The sequence below is a fragment of the Haemaphysalis longicornis genome, unplaced genomic scaffold (assembly GCF_048455015.1).
Source record: "Haemaphysalis longicornis isolate Haplotype H1 unplaced genomic scaffold, Haemaphysalis longicornis Haplotype H1 scaffold_7, whole genome shotgun sequence".
Lineage (NCBI taxonomy): Eukaryota > Metazoa > Arthropoda > Arachnida > Ixodida > Ixodidae > Haemaphysalis > Haemaphysalis longicornis.
In genome coordinates this window covers 17,929,108-17,951,392 of record NW_027526422.1, presented here as the reverse complement: position 1 = coordinate 17,951,392, position 22,285 = coordinate 17,929,108, and the positions used below count along the sequence as shown (strand labels likewise).

Sequence of the window (22,285 nt, the reverse complement as noted above, 5' to 3'; positions counted from 1 at the left end):
CACAATTAACGCGTGTAATACAAATTCTGTAATAAATTTGTAGGAGATAAGAAACAGATTATAAGCAAGTATCTTGAGGTTGAAAAAAAATCACGGTATACTATAGTAAGCCATAAAATGAACAGGCTCATAATAAGTTAGCCATTGGCAAAATAAGAAAAGATAATGTGCTAAGTAAAGCAAAATATCATGTGTAGCGTGTTTTATGAACTAGTAAAATTTTAATAGCCCTGAGATTACTGCTCGGTTGTCAGCTGTGCCAAAGTGGCAAGTTCACGCAGATGTCATCATTTTCGTAAATCTCGCATTCGATCCCATGAATACCACGTACATTCATGACAGCAGTGCAACTTATTCCATTTGGTTTTGTGACATCACTTCGGGTAGCCTGCTTCCTAACAGGAGCACAGCTACCGCAGAAGTACCACAGAAGTAGTGCTATTCCCCTTTTGAATTTCCCGCCTCCCGACGTACATTGCAGGCTCCCGTCTCGGGGTCGCAGTCACTGGAGTGCCCGTTGCAGAAGCAGGGCATGCAGAGCCCCAGGTAGAGGCCTCCCCCCGAGCGCGTGTAGCCCGCGTCGCAGTCCTCACACGAGAGGCCCTTGTAGCCTATCGGGCAGCGGCAGTGCTCCACCGCATGGGCCAGCTCCTGGCCCGTGGGATACTCGACCGCCGTGTCCAAGGACGCCTCCACCAAGCTGCAGGCAGACAAAAGGAGGCACACACATTGTTTTATAAAAGCACTCTGGCATCTATCGTCCATTTCACAAGTTGCGTGCCGCACAGTGGATGCTACAACGTTGTCCACAATCCACTCGCACCAGTGCGTCTAACTTGCCGTGACAGTTTGTGGTGGCCGGTTGAAGAAAAGCAACAATAGGTGCTGGGGCCTTGGAAGGATTTTTCCGCTTGGCAGGTGGAACCAAAAGGCCCCACCGGCACCCATAGATGTCCAAGTGAAATAGACACGCTGATGTGGGTTGATTGTTGATAACGTAGCATCCACTGTGTTGCTGGCGACTGGTGAAATGAACGATAGTCAACCGTTTATTTGCAAATGGCCTACCCATTTTGTTTTCGTTTTTCAGAAGAGAAAGACTCCTGTAAATGTTCTTTTATTTAAAAAAAGAAGTGCCTAGTACTTCGGCATAGACAATTTCCCTGCCTTCATCTTATAAAATCTCACTGAACACAAGTAACTGGTTTCATTAGAAGTGATTACTGTTGCACTGAGAACAAAGAAAGCCTAACAAGGCCTGTAGTAAGGTTTGTCATATCCTGGTCCTCACAACAGGCAGGAACAGTATAAGCAGCTGAGTAAAGATTAAAATTTTGGTAAAAAATTTAAAGAAAAGGCAAAGAAAAGTTAGCATCAGCTGTCACTTCAGTAAAACAAGATGATACCCCGGGCACCAAAAGAGATATTTAAATAGCATCACTTTTGACCGACTAAGTGCGAAAAATGTGGCACAGAATGGAATGTGCACAAGCACTGATTTCTTCTAGCATCCTGTCTTTCTTAGTGCTTAGTACAGTAAAATACCTCCGTACCAACTAGCCAATCAAGCTTCTACGTGTCATTACTTCAGAGTTCAGAATTGACACCTAAAAAAGAAACATGTCAGCCAGACATTACCTGGCAGTGTCCGTTTCTTCGCTGAGAGTCGCTTTGATGAGAATGGAGCTCAAGTCGGCAAGCACCATCAGGAAATGCTCCCTCGTTGCTGGTAAACCGTCCGCCCTGACCCACGATGTCTGGAATAGGCAAGTGGCAGAAGTCATTTAACTATTAACGGCTCCAGTGGAAAGCCTCTAAACTAAGTCGCATGCTTTCTACCTGGCTTCTAGCACGGCTACACAGATTGCGTTGTAGCACTGATACGCAGAGTGCCAACCCACGACTCGGAACACTGCTTACCTCGTACATTGGAATGGATACTGTCTGTGGGAACCTGAGCTTTAGCCTCTCCGGATGCCTGTAGATCAGTATGATCTTGTTGCCCTGAAAATGAATGCAATAACACTAAGCAACAATGTTCCAGAAAATAAAAAGGGCTCTTTCCACAAAGTGAACCCATATTTCATGTAAGCTTGCTTTTTCTCATTTCTGCCATCACTGTTCATCTTATACGTCTCTTGTTGATCTAATTGTTTGCCTAATTATTTCTCTTATGCTTTTTAGCCCACTTCAGGACAGTGAAATTACGTACATGACTGCACTGTTACAGCTGCGCCACTGATCTCATTCTTGGCGCTGTGTCAGGTGTGTTATAAAGCCGAGCTTCATTGAAAATCGTTTGAAAAAAAATTGAAAGTCGTTTTACTAGGTTATGCACAATAGTAGCAGACGACAAGGTCCCAGCGTTCTCACCAGCAGCGCCCCACACCAACTATCCTGAGTGCTGCCTAACCACGCGCTCTCTGGCTTGTGTTGTGCCATTCCTTTCCCTCTAACGGCCCTGCTTGAGAGGCCTCGATTGACGGGCTTCACACAAAGTGGCAGCATAAACTCTCATGCATGCAAGTGCGGCTGCCCCAGAGCAAAGCGGTAGGCTTAAAGGAGGGGGTGCGGGGAACCCCAACTTACAGTGATCTGAACGTCAGGGCTCCTGCTTTGCCGATCCGTACCGTCACTTCTAATTGTGTAGTTCAGGAATCCTCCATACGCTGTAACCTGTTCACAAGGACCAATAAGGCGCAGAAGAAGGGTGAGAAATTTATTGCTTACACAGTCAAGACAACATGAACCACTCCCCTACATACATTACTGCATGATACTCTGCAGGAGTAAGATCACCTTTAAAGATCTAGCAGTCTGGAAACTGCAAGCCAGACAAGATAGGCCCTGTGGTTATAATGACCGTATACATTAAGCTAGGGATTAAAATTCAAAGGTCAACTCAGTGTAGAGCTTCTAATAGTGAAAGTTGCAGCCTCAATGATACCAAAGCATGTGGAGTTTGCAATTTCGAAGCGGAGGTAATTTTGTTCGCTGGCTTTCGGCCTTTAACGCATACTTCTGCGTCCCATCAAGAACAGGCACGAATTGCTTACCTTGTCACCCAAGAACCGCTGGGGAAGCTGCCAGTAGTAAGACTGCCGAGGAAGGGAGGCGAAGTCCTGATAAACAAGCTCTTTGCTCCTGGGATCAAGCTTCAAGCCACGGTCAATCGTGTTCGCCCTGTCCAGGGTTGTCAGGTGGACTCCTTCGGTGCTGGTCGAAAACCTGAGCACCTCCTGGAAATGTTCCAGCATTTGGAAATGGTTTAGAAGATGCCTCAGAAAATGGAAACCTTTTGAAGGATGGAAATGCTTCAAAAATTTCCTCCTGGAAACGTTTCCGAAAACGTTTCGGTGGTGGCACCAGTGTCTGAGCCTCGCTGCTATTTACTTACCTAAATGATATGCATGTTACAAAGAAGTTCCGGCTTAACGTAATTTAACATAGACTCTCTTAAGGTTTACAGGTAATTCAGCAATGATGCACGAAAGAGGGAGTATGAAAAAGTGACTGAATCCGTCTGAGACTCCTTGGTGAAAAACAAAAATGTGATGTGATGTGATGAGGGCAGTGATTACATGAGCAGTAATAGTTGCTCAGTACTTCACGGCAATTGGCATTAAACTGCGCTGAATCCTCAGCACATCGCCATGCACTTCAGCCTTCCATCTGCGATGACATGAAGGCTTTCTCCAACCAAGAATGAAGCCAGCGGCCTCGCATTGAGAAGTGACAAGCTCGTTCACTGCTTTGTCGCAACGAGCACTGAGGGTTTCCAGAAACCGGATAAAGGCACAGGTGTTCTGTGTGCATATATGCCCAGACACGAGAAAGGACAGCGCACCTGTTCCCTGTGGTAGAAGCTACTGGAACAGGACTTGGTGATGCCCATGCAGAAGCATTCCACACAGCCAAGAGGTGAACTCTGGTGGAGGTGGAAGGAGTTTGCCTTGCACTGGTCACATGACCCTCCAGTGACCAGGGGCTAGAAGAGGGAAGAGAACAAAAGAGGGAGTGGCATTCAGCAATGGTGGAGAAGGGGAAATTGGCCCAAGAAGCCCCCCCCCCAACATATCAGGCAGGCCCTCAACAAATTTACACCATCTGGGTTTTTTTAAAAAGCACCAATGTGTCAATCGAGTAAATGCTGTAAGAACATATCGCTACGAGCAAACGAACAAAGACAACCACCACATGTTAGGCACTGAGAAACTGGTATTCTTTTGTCGACTCAAACTGATTTTCCTGATCCACCTGATGCCTGTAATCAAAAATGCTACACTTGAAACTCTACAGTTTATCTGACTAGCCTGTAATCAAAAATGCTACACTTGAAACTCTAGTTTATCTGACTAGAGTTAAACCAAAACAAAGACGTACATGTTCTGAAAGTCTGTTACTTGATATAGGAGTTGCTTGATAAAGAGTTGCTTGATAAAGAGTTGCTTGATAAAGAGTTGCTTGATAAAGAGTTACTTGATATAGGAGTCGCGAAACTCCCCATAGGCCCCATGCATAAAAAAAAAGAGTTCTGCGATTGGTCCAGTTTTGGATTTTTCCATACAGTGGTACTATCTGTTGGTGACAAAATGAACTACACACTGTGCTTTGCCGTTGCACCACTGCGCGGTGTGACCTTATTATCCGACATGCTGTGCTCAATGACCTCAGCAAAAAATGGTATTTGGGTGCTTATGTAAATTTACTGTGCTAGAGGTGCCCACTGTATTGACTATGCAAGTGTTTTATATGCATTCAAAGCAAGGGTAGGCAAAAAAAAGAAATGCGACCGTGGGATCAGTGAGATGCGTCGTCATTTGTGCATTGCCGTCTGCTACGCATCATCAGCTTGTCAGTTTGCATAATTAGTATATTTTTTGGATAGTGCATGTGGTGGCTACGGTTGTGCCGGAATACACAATCCAAAGTGTGGAGGGAGGGTCCAGGTGCGGGCCGTTTTTTGAGGTGGAGTTTCATAACTGCCTACTACATCAAAGAGCTCTGGTCACACCCATATTCACGTAATCTACTAGATATTGCATACACAACAGTTAGAGCTCTCAAATTTTGCGCTAGCTGCGTCACACAGGCAAGGACGCACATGTTGAGGTCAAGCGCACGACAGACAATACACAAGGAATGTCACAAGAAATAAGCCTAGCTTCACAAGGAGATGAACCCCAGAGACTTCCCAACAAGGATGCTCATACCTTGCACTGACACAGGCCAGTTGATGGACTTCGTTCTGTGGTCAAACTACCGGCTGCATCGCAACGTGGTGCACCTGTAAAAAGTGGCAAGTTAGTGGTGGCTGATAATAAGCACGGCAAGAGAGCCACTGGGCTTTAAAAAATAAAAACTGTGTTGATAGCTCAACCACAAGTACTAGCTTAAAGGCTCATACTATATGTAAACATACAAGCATGTATTTGTTGTCCTTCGTCTTCTTCAGAAAAATGTGTGCAAATATGCATAAGAACGATTATTAATGCTGAGCCTGTGAAGCAAGAAAAAAAATGTTTGTGCCAGGCAAGCTTTTTTATACAGCAAAAAAATACAATGCAGTATACTCGAAGAGACAAAAATGTAAAAAATGTGAGATTCCAAGTTCCCCATTTTCAAATGACAATGGTCTCTTGTAATTGATGATCCATTTTTTTTAATTATAAAAGCTCCACAGTGCCATAAATGTTACAATTTAAAATGGCAAAGGTTTTGCAGTAACAAGCTATCCTATTAAACTGGGAGTCATTTACTCGCATGACAAACGTAAAACAAAATGGAGGAAGTGCTGTTATGCTGTCAAAAAGCAATGAATAAAAATCAGTGAAATGCAGTTAAATTCAACATAGCAGTCTTTGTAAAGCAAACACCCCCTACAATGTGTATTTTTCTTTAAAAAAAAAAAGAAAGATGAATTTACATGGAAAGCAAAAAAACATTACCCCAGCCCCAGCACACATCTAGCAGGGCACCCTGTATTGATGAGCATGAATCTAGCCAGCTCCTCATGGATCCAGGCCCCAACTATAAAATGCCAACATCTAGCGGCTCTCACTGGGTGTGTGAAAAACGATGACCTAAATGATAAAAATGAAGTTGCCCCGGCTGTTTAGTTCAGTTATTCCACATATGGCACGCATAGTTGTATCCGGATGAAATTACTTTACTAGACACTGCAAGTTTTTCTCCTGCCTGTGGTTCAGTATGATAAACACAGCTGCATAGAGGCAGGTCAAGCATTAAAGTCTGAGAGGGACAAGTTGACCACAATTAGAAATAAAATAAACAGCTAGGAAATTGCCAAAAAGTTGTGTTAAAAATTCAAGTTGATGCATTTTTATTTTTATGCATTTTTAACATGTTTTTATTTTGCTTATTCAGTACGCGTGCTTCAAACTTTGGCATCACCCACATTTCACAAGCTCGACGTCCGCTCTCGTTTCCCTGCTCTATTTCATGCATGGTACTGAGTTCATTGCATGTTGAGCTGTGTGCAGACGATTGTCAAGAACCACCTTACTCACTTGATGAAATACAGGAGTCCTATTACAAGCTTCAGAAATACTTATTTTAGGGTTTAAGATATTTTCACCATAAAAGCTCTCTGTGCACAAAAAAATTACACAGCAGGGTATGCACAATATATTTATAGACTATAAAATGTGCTTGGAAAACTTGAAATGTTTGCGGTTAAATATATTTATTTTAAATGCACTCGCAAACGACTTCATGCTTACATGCTGCATGAAAGATACAATAAAAAATGAACAAAATAAACCAGTATAGCAGTGGATACAATATGATTTTGTGTGCAACAGACCTGTGGATGATGTTAGTAAATAAAATATATACATAGAAAACTAAACGAAAGCTTCAATGGCATCATGCAATCTAATCATGCACTTGAAATAAAAATATCAGTAAGGCTTTATGTTGCCAACTATTTTGCAAGACAATTTGAATTAGAACTACACTCTTTTAATTCCTGGTTACTGCTATGCACAACAAAAGCAGTTATATCCACACAAGTTTAGCGTCTGCTGGCGTTATGGAGTTTAACGCACTGAAGCTGCACTTGGGCTATGAGGCACGCCATGGTGGAAGTTTATGGATTAATTTTGACCCCCTCCATATTTTTAACATGACCCGAAATATCCACACATCTACGTTTTTGCTTTTTGCCTCCATCTGAAAAGTGGCCACCGTGACTAGGACCGAACCCACACCCTTGGGCTCAGCAGCACAACGCCACAGCCACTGAGCTATTGCAGTGGGCCAGACATAATTTACCGCAATATCTGCGCCAGACTACTGAGACAGTTTTTCTCAGCAATTTGAATTTGAATCACTAGTACGCATCCCCTACACTAAGATGGTTGAAAGAAGGCAATCTGACATGCTTGAAGATATACAGTTTGGCCTGGAACACAAATTCTGATCATAGAGAGAGAAATAAAGGAGCAGGAATTTGGACGAGGCACGAGAAGGTGCGCACACACGGCAGCCACCCAGTATACCAGTAGTAGACAGGCATGCCGTTACGTACACAGCCTCCTCACATGCTCAAGGTTAGTAAGCGGGCTTCCACACACCACAATTGCTTTCATCAGACATGTCTATGCAGTCGGCCTTGCCGTCGCACCGCCTGCGAACGTTCAGGCAAGTCCCGTCGGGGCATCGGAATTGGTTATAGCCACAGGCTGGGAGTGAGAACAGAGTGCAGGTCAGTGAGCAGTCGTGAGGCAGAAAGCAGCACAGCACAGACAGACAGAAACCCACAGAGAGAGAGAGAGAGAGAGAAATAGAGAGAGAACGAAAAGCAGATTACAATTCCCCTTAAAGCCACAAGATAGCGCAATCACTAACAGTGGTTATCCGAAGTAGAGAGGAGACATGAAAGCCAAGGTTAGTGGGAGATTGATACCGACAAGCAAGTCAACGTGAGCTGCATTTATGCTGAATTGATAAATGCTCCTCTATGCAGTATGCCTGCCATTAGGTAGCAATTACACAGCACAACACAGCAAGTCAACGCTGCACTTTATGACAAGTAGCAATGTTCTAAATGAGCAGCACAAACACTTTGCAACACTATTCATACCTCCCCGCGTGATTCAAACTCTAAAGTTTTTAGCATTTGTAATCGTGCAGAAAAAGGCAAGAAAACAGGAATTGGTTGTCATTCCGTGGAACGCTAGCACTGAAAATCAGCACATGCTCAGTTCGCCTCTGCAGGCACAGAAAATGACTCACCGCAATTCTGTTCATCAGTGTAGTCATTACAGTCATAATGACCGTCGCATCTTCTCCTGTAATCAATGCAAGACCCGTCGCCACATTGGAACTGCCCTGGTTCACATTCTGAAAAGAAACAAACAGCCATGGCATTTTCATTGGGTTCCTGCCAGATGAAATAAATGCGCGATAAGCTTTCCATGAAAGGGAGTGCTGTTATAAAGGAAAAAGATGTCCTCCATGACAATGTTTTCAGAGCACATATCGCTAAATTTCTGTACATACACAGTTCTGGGTATGCCACTTTGAAACAATCTAACAACATAAAAGTTTTGCGCAACACTTAGCTCCGATTAGTTACACAAATGATTCGAATATCAAACAAGCATCCTTCAAGAACTAAACATAAACGTAGCTCACAGATCTCAATAATTTCCTACTGAGGCATCAAAATAATTCTGCGCTTACAGCTATTAGTACCAAATTTTTGCTTATTTGGTTAGGACCCTTAAAAATTGTCGAGTTTCCCTCAATTATGCATTTCCGCACGTGTTTTGTAATACAATAAAATTAATATCGAACAAGTGCAGTTTTATTAGTATACACTACTACACAAGTACACTTAGAACACGGCTAACGTGCCTCAATAACAGATGAAGTTTAGTACTACTAAGCATGAATTTGTTCTACTGAATGCTGTGTAGAAATTTGTGCTTCCAGAAGCTGTTAAAAAAGACATTGCATTTTCAGTTTGAATAAACGTGCCAGGCATCGAATCTTGCTCCTTCGATGCTCAGCGTATCAGCTGGTGAGAAGAGGGACGCACCTTTCAAATGGCAGGCCCCATCAGCAGAGCCGGGCGGGTACCGCTCATAGCCAGGTGCGCACCGCTCACAACGCCGGCCTTCAAAACCAATCGGGCACGTGTTGCAGGTGACTTGGCCATCAGCTTCCAGCACGCAGGTGGGCGAGAACCTAGGGGAAGCGACGGGCCTTGGAACGCACTCACGGGCACTCTACCACTGGAGGCTGGCGTGATCAATCAGAACCCAAAAATTGGGGTCTCACAGCACTTACGCAGCATTTCTTTTTTTAAGGTATAGGAGTTTTTTTTTTTTTTTTTTCGCTAGATTTAAGGACCAAATTTTGTGCAAGAATTTCCCTTTTGCTTGCGCGTACATGTTCATATATGAATGACCCCTACATAAATTCAGCTTTCAAAGAGAAAAGCATAAGCAAAACTGGACAATTATCCCCGATTTGCATGAACGTCTCATGAACTACCTAGGAAAATTTACAAGTTTTTACAGAACTTGCAAATTTACCCTCCTAGTGCTTGCACATTAAAAATGAAGTGCCTGCAACGAGTCTTTACTTTGTAGTCTCCCCCCTTTACTCTCCCGTAAAATGCCTTCCAACAGTTTGTGAAAAGTAAAGAATATTAGCAACAATCCTTAAGTTACGTTTTGTTTTTCTGTCTTCTACATCCACTATCATCGAGCAACGAAAATAAAAAAATAAAGCTTAAAAATTTAGAATTTGTTACCATTTTATTTCTGCTCAGCTGTGCCCACAGGTGGGCCTGGGGTAGGCTTTTGTTACAAGCCTTCGAATGCTTCAGCACAGTGCAACACATGAAACTATAGAAACAACTATGCTGGATGGTCTACACTCAATGAATCAAAGTTTTTTGTTAAGTTAACCTGAAGCCACGCAAAACTTAATGGACAAATCACAAGTCTAAGCATGTAAGATCTTGTGTATCGTACAACTTCACCGATACATTTAGGAAAAAAAAAAAAAAAAGAATCGGGAAAAATAAAAACCATACACACGAGCCACACAAATGGCCGGATTTTCATTATTCGCAACAGTAGCTGTTGCTGATGTTGTAACTCTGAGAGGTAGCCCCTCATTCTTAGTCATTCCCCTTCTGTTCCTGAAGTATCACCTCGCCACTGCCATACTTCACTTCTGATGCTTTCTACCCTTTGACCAGGCCCATTGTAATGCACTAAAAACAGTGTAGCAAAAACCAAGTGCGTGCAAAGGAATGAGAAGATGTGTCAGTGAGTAATCTATTGCAGAAAAAAGGAGGAAAAAAATAGTTAAAAACTGACAAAACACAAAGAAAGGAAAAGATGCACCCCTTTCCTATCAAAGTGCGTTTTTCCAGCTTTGTGCTGTTCTTTCCCGTAAACAAGTGCATGCAGGCATTGTCACGTGTTCGGGAAATCATGTTCTGAAGGAGGGCATTAAAAAAAAAAAAAAAAAAAAAAACGGCACAACTTTACGGGAATTTCGAATGTCCAAAACTGGGCATATGAACCAAGACTGGCCCAAGGGTATTTTTTAAGGTGTGCAAATATCAAACTTGAGATTGTGAATAAAATACGAATAGTAAAAATTGACAGCAAAAATAAGTTCGATTTCTGGTTGTTTAATAAGGCCCCAAGTTTCTGCTTCGTATGTCATCACCGGTGATTGTATATGTTTCCTTTTAGGGATAGAGCTAGCTTACTTTCATTAGTCGCGAGTGCTTCCCGAGTGGATCCTAGCCCATCCCTATTCTGTGCCCGATTTCTTTCTCGTGGTCGGGATCAGCACTGACCACCCGTCCAAGGTCTACTACTACTTGTTATAGTGCCGGTGCATTCAGCATGTTTATTTATCACTACTTTGGATTTATCCCTATTTATTTACATAGCTACTTACATAGCTACATAGATATGCAGCTACAACAAAACGACAACTTAGGCATGACTAAATTAACACATTGAGTGTTCATGGTTGATAAAAAAACCTACAAAAAATTTAGAAGTGAAGGTTAAGCCAATATGACAAACCAGTAAACAAAAATTTGGCATAGACTGCCATGAAGAAATGCAGGTCTTTCAACATGCCATGAATGCAATAAGTGTATTTGACTGGTCCCTCCAGTTACTGCATGCTAGTGGCTGGTATGACCGTGTGGCAACTCAATAAGTAATAAGTAATAAACTCAATTCGTCTCTCAGCTTTTCACAAGCTTATTCCTCTACAGCTTACATACATTAGGGTTACAAAACAAGAAACACAGGTCACTGACCAAGTAAAAAACAAATTGACGTTTCGGGAGCGCTACAGCTCCCTTGTTTCGGGAGCCGTAGCGCTCCCGAAACGTCTTTGTGAAACGTCTCCCAAATTTGTTTTAGACTTGGTCAGTGACCTGTGTTTCTTGTTTTGTAGTATGCTACCTGACCAGACGGTATGCCGTCCAACCATCGACTTCATACATTAGGGTTAGAATACACTCGCTTTGAGCAAGGCTTACTTGTGTTAGGCTTTTTTGAGTAGCTCCGGAGTCGTGCAAAAAAAGCCAACCCAAAAGGACGTGCCGTGCGGTGAAGCTTGCAAGTAGGCATGTCGTGCGGCAGAGCCCAACTTTAATTGCGCTATTATTCGTAAATTTCGTAGATTAAAAAACTTCCATTCGCAGAACAGTTTTACCCTCCCAAGTACTCGCATCAAATACTAGCAAACACTGTTTCACGGCATATTCGAAGTTCAAAATATTCGCACACTTTTAGTCTCACACTTTCTCATGCTTTTAAACATAGGCACATTGAGCTGCTTCCTCCGGTTTCAATAACACAGGCATCCGCGACCCTGAGAGGGTGCTAAGGAGAGGATGCCAATTGGTGCAGCTAGACTATAGGCACTGCCACAGTGAGGGAAACAAGTAGTTAGGAAAAGGAGGAGGATTACCATTCCGAGGGGAAACCAGCAATCCTGGCGGTCATTAGGCTGAAGGAGCAATCGGTGAGGGGAGGAGAGAGAGAGAGCAAGGTGTTGGGAGTGCAGCCTGGGCACACACATGCTGGGAAGGAACGCCTCGTAAACGGGCCCACTCTGCGCACTGGAAGGTCACTAGTACTGGGTAGCCAGACACAGGTGAGCTAGCTACAAGTGGGCTACAACACGTGCAGTCTCAGCCAGGCTCGTTTGAATCCAGCTTGAGCATTTCCAGTACTGGAAGCGTTGCACGGGCACCTGTCAAATACCTTGATGTGCGCATTTTTGTCTCAATCTCGAATGACGTTCCCGCCGTTCTGTTTGTGAGCATAATTCATAAGATCCAGTATCCAGCTCCCCACAGTGGTAGAAAGCAGAATACACTGCTCTGCTGCTTCTGTTTTTAGCGAGATACATGACCCCACTTTTCATGCCACACCTCGTGCTAGCGATGGTCGGGATGAAAGGGCACAGCGCCTGACACTGAGGGACATTTGTTACTTCATCCATGCAATGGTGCGTTTTCCCTTGTCAGATCGAATCATAGACCTTGTTTCTCATTGTGCCTCTCTGCTAGAGTGGAGCCCGATGACACACTCCTGCTTTCGACACCTAAGGATGAAACCATTTCCTAGCAAAACACCTGCTTACCGCTTCCCATATAGCACAGCCAAATCCTGAGAGGGATGCGAGGGCCCTCTTGTTTTCCTAACTAGTTGACATACTACAAGGTGCTAATAAGACAGCAGTACTTAATGTAAAAAGTTTAATATCGTAAATATCATAAGAAACCTAAATATGTGACCACAGGATGGTCCAATAAAATAGAGGCCACAACCTCAAAAGTTTTACGCAGAGCCCTTTTTGCTTGAAATATTGGGATTGCAACTTCTTTTGGGGGACTGACACTGTTGACAAGTATTTAACTATAGACTGGCAAACCTTGATGTGAAACAGGGAGCTGGAAGTTATATTTTCCGCAAAACAAGTTTGTTGGCCAAATAAACTCCAATCGCAAAGCTGGTGAGCTCAAACGAACAAGGCTGGACCGCACCTGCATGCACCATGCAGTAGAGCAACAGTACTGAAGTGTGTGAGTGATAACAATGCATACAACTACAGTGCATGAATAGGTGCATACATTTCAAGCTTTTTCTCATGTGCTCGAGTCTGCATCAAGGCCAGGAAGGAATGCTGCTCTGCATTCACACACGGTAAGGTTATTGTGAGCAGAACTTAAAACTACACAGGCAGGCCCTATGTTGAAAGTGTTGACACAACACGACGGTTAGCAGCAAGCAACTTGTACTAAGACATCACAATTACAGGCAAGCAATTATTTGAAGGTTACCACTGTTGCCCAATATTTGTGTCAAATTCACTCAACATTATGTTATCATATCTAAAAGATGCATGCACTGCCAAAAATTGATGTCTGGAGCTAGAATTAGACACTTAGTACAGGTAACTCTGCAGTCTCAAACACTCCACCACTCCATCATAAAAACATTTTATATATTGTTACAAAGAAAGGCTATGGCTGACACTATAAACTTAACGCACATGTCCACATCATGAAATCAAAAAGGTGTTCCACATCAGATATATTTGTTAAACAAATTTGGAAGACTCATCACTGTCAAAGTATTATAACCAGGATAATGTACATTTTGTGTGCAAGAATGGCAGAAGCCCCTTCTGCTTTTATACTTATCGAATTTACGGTCTTCCATACGAAATAAGGGGGGACCGTCATCAGTGGCAATACAACTGTGTTATCTGAATGAACTATGAACAGCAAGTAGTAATTAGCAAAGAACCAAGTCGATAACACGTGTGCAAAGGATGATTGGCCATTAGTGATTCTATATAGGCTTCGCTTACTGTCCTGGAACATCAACCATGGGGCAAGGGCACGGCTGACAGTCGCTCGGGGTGCCCCGTCTTGCATCGCCATAGAAACCCCGCTTGCAGGTCTCACAGCTTGGCCCGTCTGTGTTGTGCTGGCAGTTCTGCACAAAGGGCGGACGACAACCGCATCAGGGGGAAGCCAGAAATTTCTGGCCATGGGTAGGGCCGCTTTGACACATGTGGAAGCAGTGACGAATGCAGTCTACTGCACACGCAAGAAACTGGTTGCTGCACCCAACCGATACCACTACCTCGCAGGTAAGTCTGCCTGATGCAGTTTGCAGCGAGAGCTCTTGCAGGGCAAACATGCCTTGTTTCATTGATGACACTTTTTAGGGCAGCTCTAACTAAGTCAAATGCGTTAGCACTGAAGCTGAACAAGCCTTTTCAATGGATAACACACTTCAATTTCAAGATGCCAATGATAGTGACGGCCTTCATTGTAGGTGCTGAATGATGCAAAAACTGGGAAAAAGTGTAGATGCAAAAAAAAAAAAAAAAAGTGATCGGAGATAAGTATGGAGGAAAAGCGGTCGAAGTAGACCACAGTATCAGCTTTGAAAGTTTTAACAGTCGAAATATGAACAGCGACAAAAAAAAAAGAAAAAAAGAAAAAGAAAAAAAAAAAAAGAGGATTGCAATCGCCCCATTTCCCCTTAAGTTGCTCTGATGCCACTGTTAATGGCCTTGATTGCAAAACAACCAACGCAGTTACGTCCGACGGAACCCAAAATCGAAAACTAGAGTTACGTCCGACGGAACTTTAAGCCAGTTTCTAAAGTTACGCCCGACGGAACTCAGAATTGAAAACTAGGGTTACGTCCGACGTAACCCAAAATTGAAAACTAGGGTTACGACGGAACTTTAGGCCCGTTTCTAGAGTTACGTCCGACGGAACCCAAAATTGAAAACTAGAGTTACGTCCGACGGAACTTTAAGTTGGTTTCTAGAGTTACGTCTGACGGAACCCCAAATTGAAAACTAAAGTTACGTCCGACGGAACTTTAGGCCAATGTTTTGAGTTACGTCCGGCATAACGTAAAGCACAAAAAATTTACAGCTCTAGAAGACTCTTGAACCAATTTACATGGTTCAAGAGTAATTAATAGGGTTGGGTGTCAGTTAATATTTCAACCCGATTAATTGGCATCGATTAATTCGATTATGCAGGCGGTGGACATGCTCGGCCTGTAACTTCGGCCGAATAAAGGTCTTATCTCTCTCTCATGCATGGATTATTCGGTTGTGTGGTTTTTTTTTTTTTTAAAAATGACCAAAAATAATTATGTAGTAGTACATATCAGATCAATATGCTCATACACTTGTTCAGACACATTCCGGATGAGGTAAGTACGTCATCATCACGGCGCATGATGCGGACGCGACGCTTATCAGCTCGTTCGTCACATCACATTTTTTCTAGAAACAGGAACATCAGCGCCCGCCATGTGTGCCGATGGCGCCAATTAATCGCGCTTTTCTTACTACAGAAATAGTTTATACCACGGCAAAACTGTATGTGTAATTGCCCACTGGTCGTTTTTTGTACCGTGTATATTTGTAGTTTTTATTTGAAATTTTGCCCTGTGGCATGCACGAGTTGAGATAAGAGTTGTCGATGAAATATTATTGAGTAGCTATTTTCCCGCCGCTTTTCGGTTTTAATCACTGCCATCTTTTCGCATACTGGCATCGTTTTCTGTCTTGACGTAAGGCGGGTTATTTGAACACGAATATGATACTCGACATGCTTGCGTATAATTTCGACATGACATTTTTCTTTCTGTTGCTCAGAAGCTTGAACTGGTTAAAACAATTAATCGTGACTAAAGCATTAATCGAAAGTTTAATCGAACAATTACCTACCACTAATAATAAATAATTGATTAGGGATAATAAAGCGAATGCCCTGGTACTCCTTTATTTCTTCACAGAAATGTCGATACATTTTAGTTAACTGATCTGGCTGATTAATGAAAAACGTATTTTATCAAAGTCGCTACTATTATGGGCAGAGTGGGTGGTTTTTACGCCCATATGGAGCAAACAGTCACTTTATATTCAGATGCCAGCAAAATGATATTGAAGTGAAAAGCTGAAATTTTCTCTTGAAGGAAATGGTTCGCACATATTCGTCCAGGCATTAAAAACACCCAAGCTTAATTTTTGCATGTACATTTTACGGAGATTACATAGGTGGGCATGCAGCAGATGGGAAACCACTCAGTAAACTATAAATGTGCGGAGATAGTTGTTCTGATCTTTCGGTTTGTTATTTACTTGTCGGCGAATTTGAAGCACATTTTTCAAGGAAGCTGCTACAAGGCTGTCTGCCGCGGCTGGTGCTAGCACGCGGGGGGCTGAAGAAGTCTGAAGCGCAGACACCCTTCTCTGATTAGCGGGCGCCGACTGCCGGGTGCGGCGTCCTCTGCTCTTGTGTGATGGTTCCGTGTCGCTTACGGTCCTTCGGCCGATATGCTCAGGCACCGTTAAGACCCGGCCACAGAAAGACTTGCTTAGTATTGCACATGGTGAGCAGCTGCAGGCAAGTTTCTTGGTGCAGCGGCATGGCGGGAGCCCTGCTGGAGAACACCCACGCCACCAATCAAAATTTCCTGAGGAGGGAAAGGTGGGATGAGGGGGGCCCTGGCCCCCCTGACTACTGGCCTGGGTGGCATTCTGCATTAAAGAAAAAAAAGTGTCGCCCCTAGTAAATATTGTGATGTTCGTTTTCCCGAAGTCCGGCGCCGATCAGGAACCCAATCGCCCGGGCTCCAGTTGATTTGACAGGAGGCTCGCGGGGGGCGATGGGGTTGAAGTTCTCAGATAGATGGCGGTCGAATTGACGAACTCGAGGCATTTGGATTTGATGAAGGGAAACGAAGACGTTCTATACAACTATTTACATTAGAATGAATAAGGAAAAACTTCGAAGTTCAAGTTAGACAGTAGCTCCAAGTGCGTACAAGTCACTCAAGCTTTCCATCTCCGTCTAACTATCTTGTGCTCGGAGCGTACACAGACCGCTCAAGCGACGACGACGGCCGGGGCTCTGTTCCCGCCGCAGGACACACGCGGACGTAACTTTAGTTTTCAATTTGGGGTTCCGTCAGACGTAACTCTAGAAACCAGCTTAAAGTTCCGTCGGACGTAACTCTAGTTTTCAATTTTGGGTTCCGTTGGACGTAACTCTAGAAACGGGCCTAAAGTTCCGTTGGACGTAACCCTAGTTTTCAATTTTGGGTTACGTAGGACGTAACTCTAGAAACTGGCTTAAAGTTACGTCAGACGTAACCCTAGTTTTCAATTCTGAGTTTCGTCGGACGTAATTTTAGAAACTGGCTTAAAGGGACACTGAAGTGATTTGTAAACATTGCGGGATTACTAGCGCAAATTGTAGTTCGGAGTCCGTAGGCATTGTTTCGACCACTCTGGCCGCGTTTACGCGAATTTATTTAGTAGAAAAATCAATTCGAAAATGCTGTCCTCCTCTCTTTACGCTCGCCCATTTTCTGTGGCGTTTTCGTGTGACGTCAGCAGGAGATGAGCTGGAAAATGGCTGCGCTACTGCACGGTTCGCCGACCAGCCGACCTACCGATTGAGTCAGTCGGCCCAGCGTTTCGTCCGCCGGCCGCCGACGGGTCGTCGCTATTCGCTCGCTCAATTGAAACTAAGCCACAACACCTTTGTGAATGAAAGAATGTGCCTTTCCTTACTTTGTTAGTTTGTACACTGTGTCAAACTCAGAGTCCGGGTCGCTCCACACAAGCGCTGCACAAGTGCACATGCGACGCTTCGCTGACTTTACGCTAGTAGGAAAATTTAAGGCCAATTGAAGGCGGGAGAAGAGTCAGCGAAGTCAATATAGGTACTAAGAAAATAAAATCACCTGAAACTTTTACCATACAGCGCAAAACTAGGGAGCAGGAAGCACTTTTTTGCGCTGGGTAAACAAGCACAGCGGTCAGCAGCACGACCGCACATCTGCGAACGCTTTTCCGTCAAAGAAATGCAATTGCTAGACGTGAGATATTGTGGAAGTTTGGGGGACACTTACTGCAGGAGTGATATACAACAAATAGTCACATAAAGTACTTAAAATGCTTAAAATAAATAAAAGTGTAAACTGGTCATACATTATAAACCTTATATATCCAAACCGGCCAGCACCGTCTCGTGGCCTAGCGGTCTGAGGCGCTGGAATTAGTTTTGAAAGTCGGAACTTCGCATCCCCGAGGGTACATGTGTTTTTTTTTTTTTTTTTTTTTTGTAAGTTGATTTTTTCGTATGCGGCTGATCTTTTCTGAACTGAGTTCACCATTTTTGGGCCGTAACGTTCACTGCTCCACGAGTGAGATCGCAGAACGCGCGCATACTGACAATGACGTGCTAGCGAGTTCTCGTTGGCGTGCTGTTGCCACAAGCACCGACTGCTTGCGGGCAGTCGGTGCTTGTGGTGTGCTTGTTGCCACAAGGGTGTGCTTGTTGCCACAAGCACACCCTTGGCCTGGTGCGAACTAGCTTTTTACGAACAGACATGAGTGAGGCAAGCTCCGAATATGCGGGAAAAGCGCATGGCATTTGAGAGTCTGCGGTGACGCGGAGGGCGTTCATCCACTGCGTAGGCCTCGTCTAGTGATTTCTACGATTCCAAGCCGCCCTGGGAGGTTTATCTTAGACATTTGACAGCCGACAACATGGCAGAAGCGCGGTACGGCGATAATTGAGAAATCGAGAATGCCCATCCAACAACACCATCAGATGTCAAGCATGTTGTTTTACAGAACCGAAACCGAAACTTTTGATTGCTAACCTTGGGCATCGTCCAATCACGGTGCCCCCCCTCCTGACGTCACAGCCTTTAGTTGGTGCGGCCGCCGCAAACCGCGCATAGTAGTTTTTCTTCTTTCGCGCTTTGTAAAATAATTACCGATTTGTCAACCGGATAAACGATGAATAGTGTGTTAATTTGAGCCAGTCTACACAGTGCAAGCAAAAACGGGAGCTTGACAAATTCACTTCAGTGTCCCTTTAAAGTTCCGTCGGACGTAACTCTAGTTTTCGATTTTGGGTTCCGTCGGACGTAACTCTAGACACTGAACAACCAAACCTTACAATTTTTACAATACAATCTACTGCCCTTGTATCAGTTTATACGAAGGCTGTGAATTAGATTTTATCAAGTTAAACAAGTACAAGAACTGTAGCATGTCTTTTATAGCAAATCTGATAATCTGAATACCCAGAAGCAGCAAGAAACTTAAAGGGTCGTATTTTTTTTTAATGCTTCCATTCAACTTAAACCCAAATCGTAGGCTGCAATAATTCACTTTGACATTTAAAAGTTTTGAATATTTCCACACCCTTATTCTTTATATTTAACAAACAGTGAACTTATAATGTTTACAAACACACATGGCTGCATGCAAAACAAAGCAGCAGACAGCCCTTCACTACCCCCTATTGGCGGTGAGCGCGACCACGGGCGGCGCTGCGGAGCGCGCCTCTGTGACGTCGGCTTAGGGATTCTCGCATTTGTCGTCTGCTTCACTCGGGCTCGCTCTCTATGCTGTTTCTTTGCGCGCGGTTGAGATTTTGTGCTTGTCCGCAGCAGATCTCGCGAATGCGCAACTTTTTTTTTCGTAACAACAGATTTAAAACAGCGTAAACTAGCTCAAGGCATGATTTTAAGTATAGTTTTTGATACCACTCCGGAAAAAAAACATTGCCGGCGTCGCCCATGCATTGCTGCGCAGCTGGTCCTGTGCGGAGCGCGAAGAGTCGGAGCTAGGCGTCAGCCTCTGTGTTCAGCAGTCTTCGAACAAAGGTAACAGCCGCAGGCTGACAACCGACAACAGCGAAAATGGAAGACCAAAACAAATTCCAGGCCTTCGGGGCTGTCGGCTTTGGCAGAAGGCATTACGATTCCAGCTAATCGTATGTAAGATAAAACAGATTTGGCAATGTTGCCTAACACTCGAAACTATTGTATCAAGTCACTTTACGTTGTCACGGCATGAAAGTGTGCCGACGTGCACTATGGGGCACAAATAATGTAGGTTGATTTCCAAATAACCTGCTGTGTGTATAGGCGCGTGCTGGTTTTATACCAGGCTTCTAACCAGTATGCAGGCTTATTGAGCAAAACGAGTAACCTGTAAAGCAAACATACAGTAAGGCTATGTTTGTTCAGATTTGGAGGGATATTTCGGTACATTTACCACAGCCATATCATCACAATATTCAGATAAGCGTTATAGTAAAACTGCACTCAAGAGGGGGAGGTCCAGGAGGAGGAGAAAACTTTAATAGTAAAATCGAGCTGGTTAGTGGGCAGGCTCCTCAGTCCAAGACGAGAGAGTAAGATTCATTCTTCAATTCACCGAACGTCATCCCGAGTATCTTTGTGACTAAATGGGTTGGAAAACAATAAAGAGCTGTCTGGACATATTCATTGGTTTCGAATTGTGTTATACTGAAAATTGGCATGTATACTATTTATTGCGTTAGTTAGCAAGTATGTCAAGTTTTCAACACCGTAATCATGTCATAACGTTTGGGGTTGAGATCGAGTTCGTTACGATATCGATGGTTCGATAGAAATTAGGTGCACAAAAGCCGCCTTCGAGTATTGTGGACAACGTTATCTGCGCCGTAGCACAGATCTTATTGCATTGAATATTGAGACGAACTTTGTGAGCCTCGCAAACATCCCCAAACCTCCTAGGACGTTTAGGACGGTGCAGAAAAATGAATGCGTTGGGCACAAAAAAAAACAAACAAAAAAAACGTTCATCTAACAACAACGAAAGAAAGAGAAAACACCCGTTTTATTTCCTGCTGTGCGACCCGCTGCTTGATGCGCAGCACTACACTGTTGAGTCTTCATAAGAGCATCTCAGAAATAGTTAAGGGAAGCATACGCACTTTGAATACTTATCGAGGAGCTCTGAGCGCTAAAACTCGCAAATACGCTAGATAGGACGAGGGCGAGTTACACACGATTGTCTGAGCGATGCTCTCTGAAAGTCGTTCTCTCTCTCCTCGTGTGTTGTAAAATTGTGCGGGACAAAGCTTGAAATTATTCAGAGCCGTCAGAATCTGATTGAAAACACGCTTTTTAAATCACCAAAGCATCAAAGCGGGCGATTTCTAGCAAAGGTACTGCTGCCAGTCAGAACCGGACGACCGCGGCGCGGGTGTAGCAGCGGGGCGAGTGTAGCAGACGACAGCGGAGCGGGTCCCTAAGCTGACGTCAGATCCAGGGGGCGCCACTCAAACATCTCACCGCCAATAATCAGCTGGCAAGCAGACAGATTGCCACCGACTAGCAGAATGAGCAAGATGGATGCTCCCTACCCCCTGTAAAAACTCAGCTGCTTTCATTAATCGCTGTCACATTATGCAAGCTTAGAAAAGAGCAACGCGGCCCCTGACATTCGCCTCACCAGACAACGGCCCGTCTGCTGGTCACAAGAGGTGGAATGTCCGTTGCAGTTGCAAGGAAGAGTGCCTTGGACACATTCACCGAGGTAAGGTCCAGTACGCCGTCTGATGTAGCCAGGAGCGCAATTCTAAAACAAAAAGACGCATGGCTCAGCTTTTAGGCCCCGACAAAAGATCATTACAATGTGCACCTTTATATGTGAAGGGAAGAGACAAGTTTTCTAGTCTTACACGTATTAGTACTTTTAATGTTCAGCCGTGCAATTCTTTGCCTCAGCAACGCAATAGAAAACAGTACCTCGCAAGAGTTTCCAGTGTAGCCAGCCGGGCAAGAGCACTGCTCCACAAACGAGGCAGGCGGGTTCTTGGGATTTGAATAGGATGCAGAATCCATCTCAAGCCCGTGTATGCTGCACAATGAACACGCATGAGGGATGGGCACGGGGCAGTCGTCAGAAGAGTGCTGGAGCAAGCGGCAGACAACGTCTCTTACCTCGACTCTGCCAGTTCGCTGTCAAAGCCCGCTCGGATGAAGATGCCCTCGATGTTTTGCAGCACCAGCATGATGTCTTCCCTCGTTGCAGTGTCAGGGCTGCCACTGGCACTGTGCCGGGCATCTTTGTGCCATTCACCCTGGATAGTGGGTCAGCCACACGCAGAGAAAAAAAAAAGGTTTGCCCTTGGTCAGTGAATGACAGGTGATTCCTTTATTCCCCTCAATATGACGCTGTCCTTCACGACAGGTGTCATCAACCTGATTTTAAGAGAGGCAATGACATGTCATTCTACTTTACAGTCTATTCAGCCATCACTGCACCTCTTCAAAACCAGGATTGTGCTCCTGCTCCTTGCACTCAGAAGCAGGGTGAAGCTATGATCCTGTTGATGATTCCGCTCCTCACATTAGTCAAG

The 22,285-nt window shown here is 44.2% G+C and overlaps 1 protein-coding gene across 1 annotated transcript in view; it reads right to left on the bottom strand.

Annotated features, from left to right (window-relative positions):
- The window catches only part of LOC144144629 (basement membrane-specific heparan sulfate proteoglycan core protein-like), a gene marked incomplete in the record, with an annotated part of 339,390 nt that overhangs the window by 62,386 nt on the left and 254,719 nt on the right, over positions 1-22,285 (bottom strand). Inside the window, 15 exon segments of the mRNA XM_077676148.1 lie at positions 475-700; positions 1,639-1,757; positions 1,921-2,004; positions 2,590-2,676; positions 3,057-3,239; positions 3,848-3,988; positions 5,214-5,287; positions 7,599-7,706; positions 8,260-8,367; positions 9,068-9,216; positions 11,989-12,027; positions 13,900-14,027; positions 21,376-21,501; positions 21,672-21,783; positions 21,867-22,006. Of these exon segments, the coding sequence (XP_077532274.1) occupies positions 475-700; positions 1,639-1,757; positions 1,921-2,004; positions 2,590-2,676; positions 3,057-3,239; positions 3,848-3,988; positions 5,214-5,287; positions 7,599-7,706; positions 8,260-8,367; positions 9,068-9,216; positions 11,989-12,027; positions 13,900-14,027; positions 21,376-21,501; positions 21,672-21,783; positions 21,867-22,006 (1,824 nt within the window).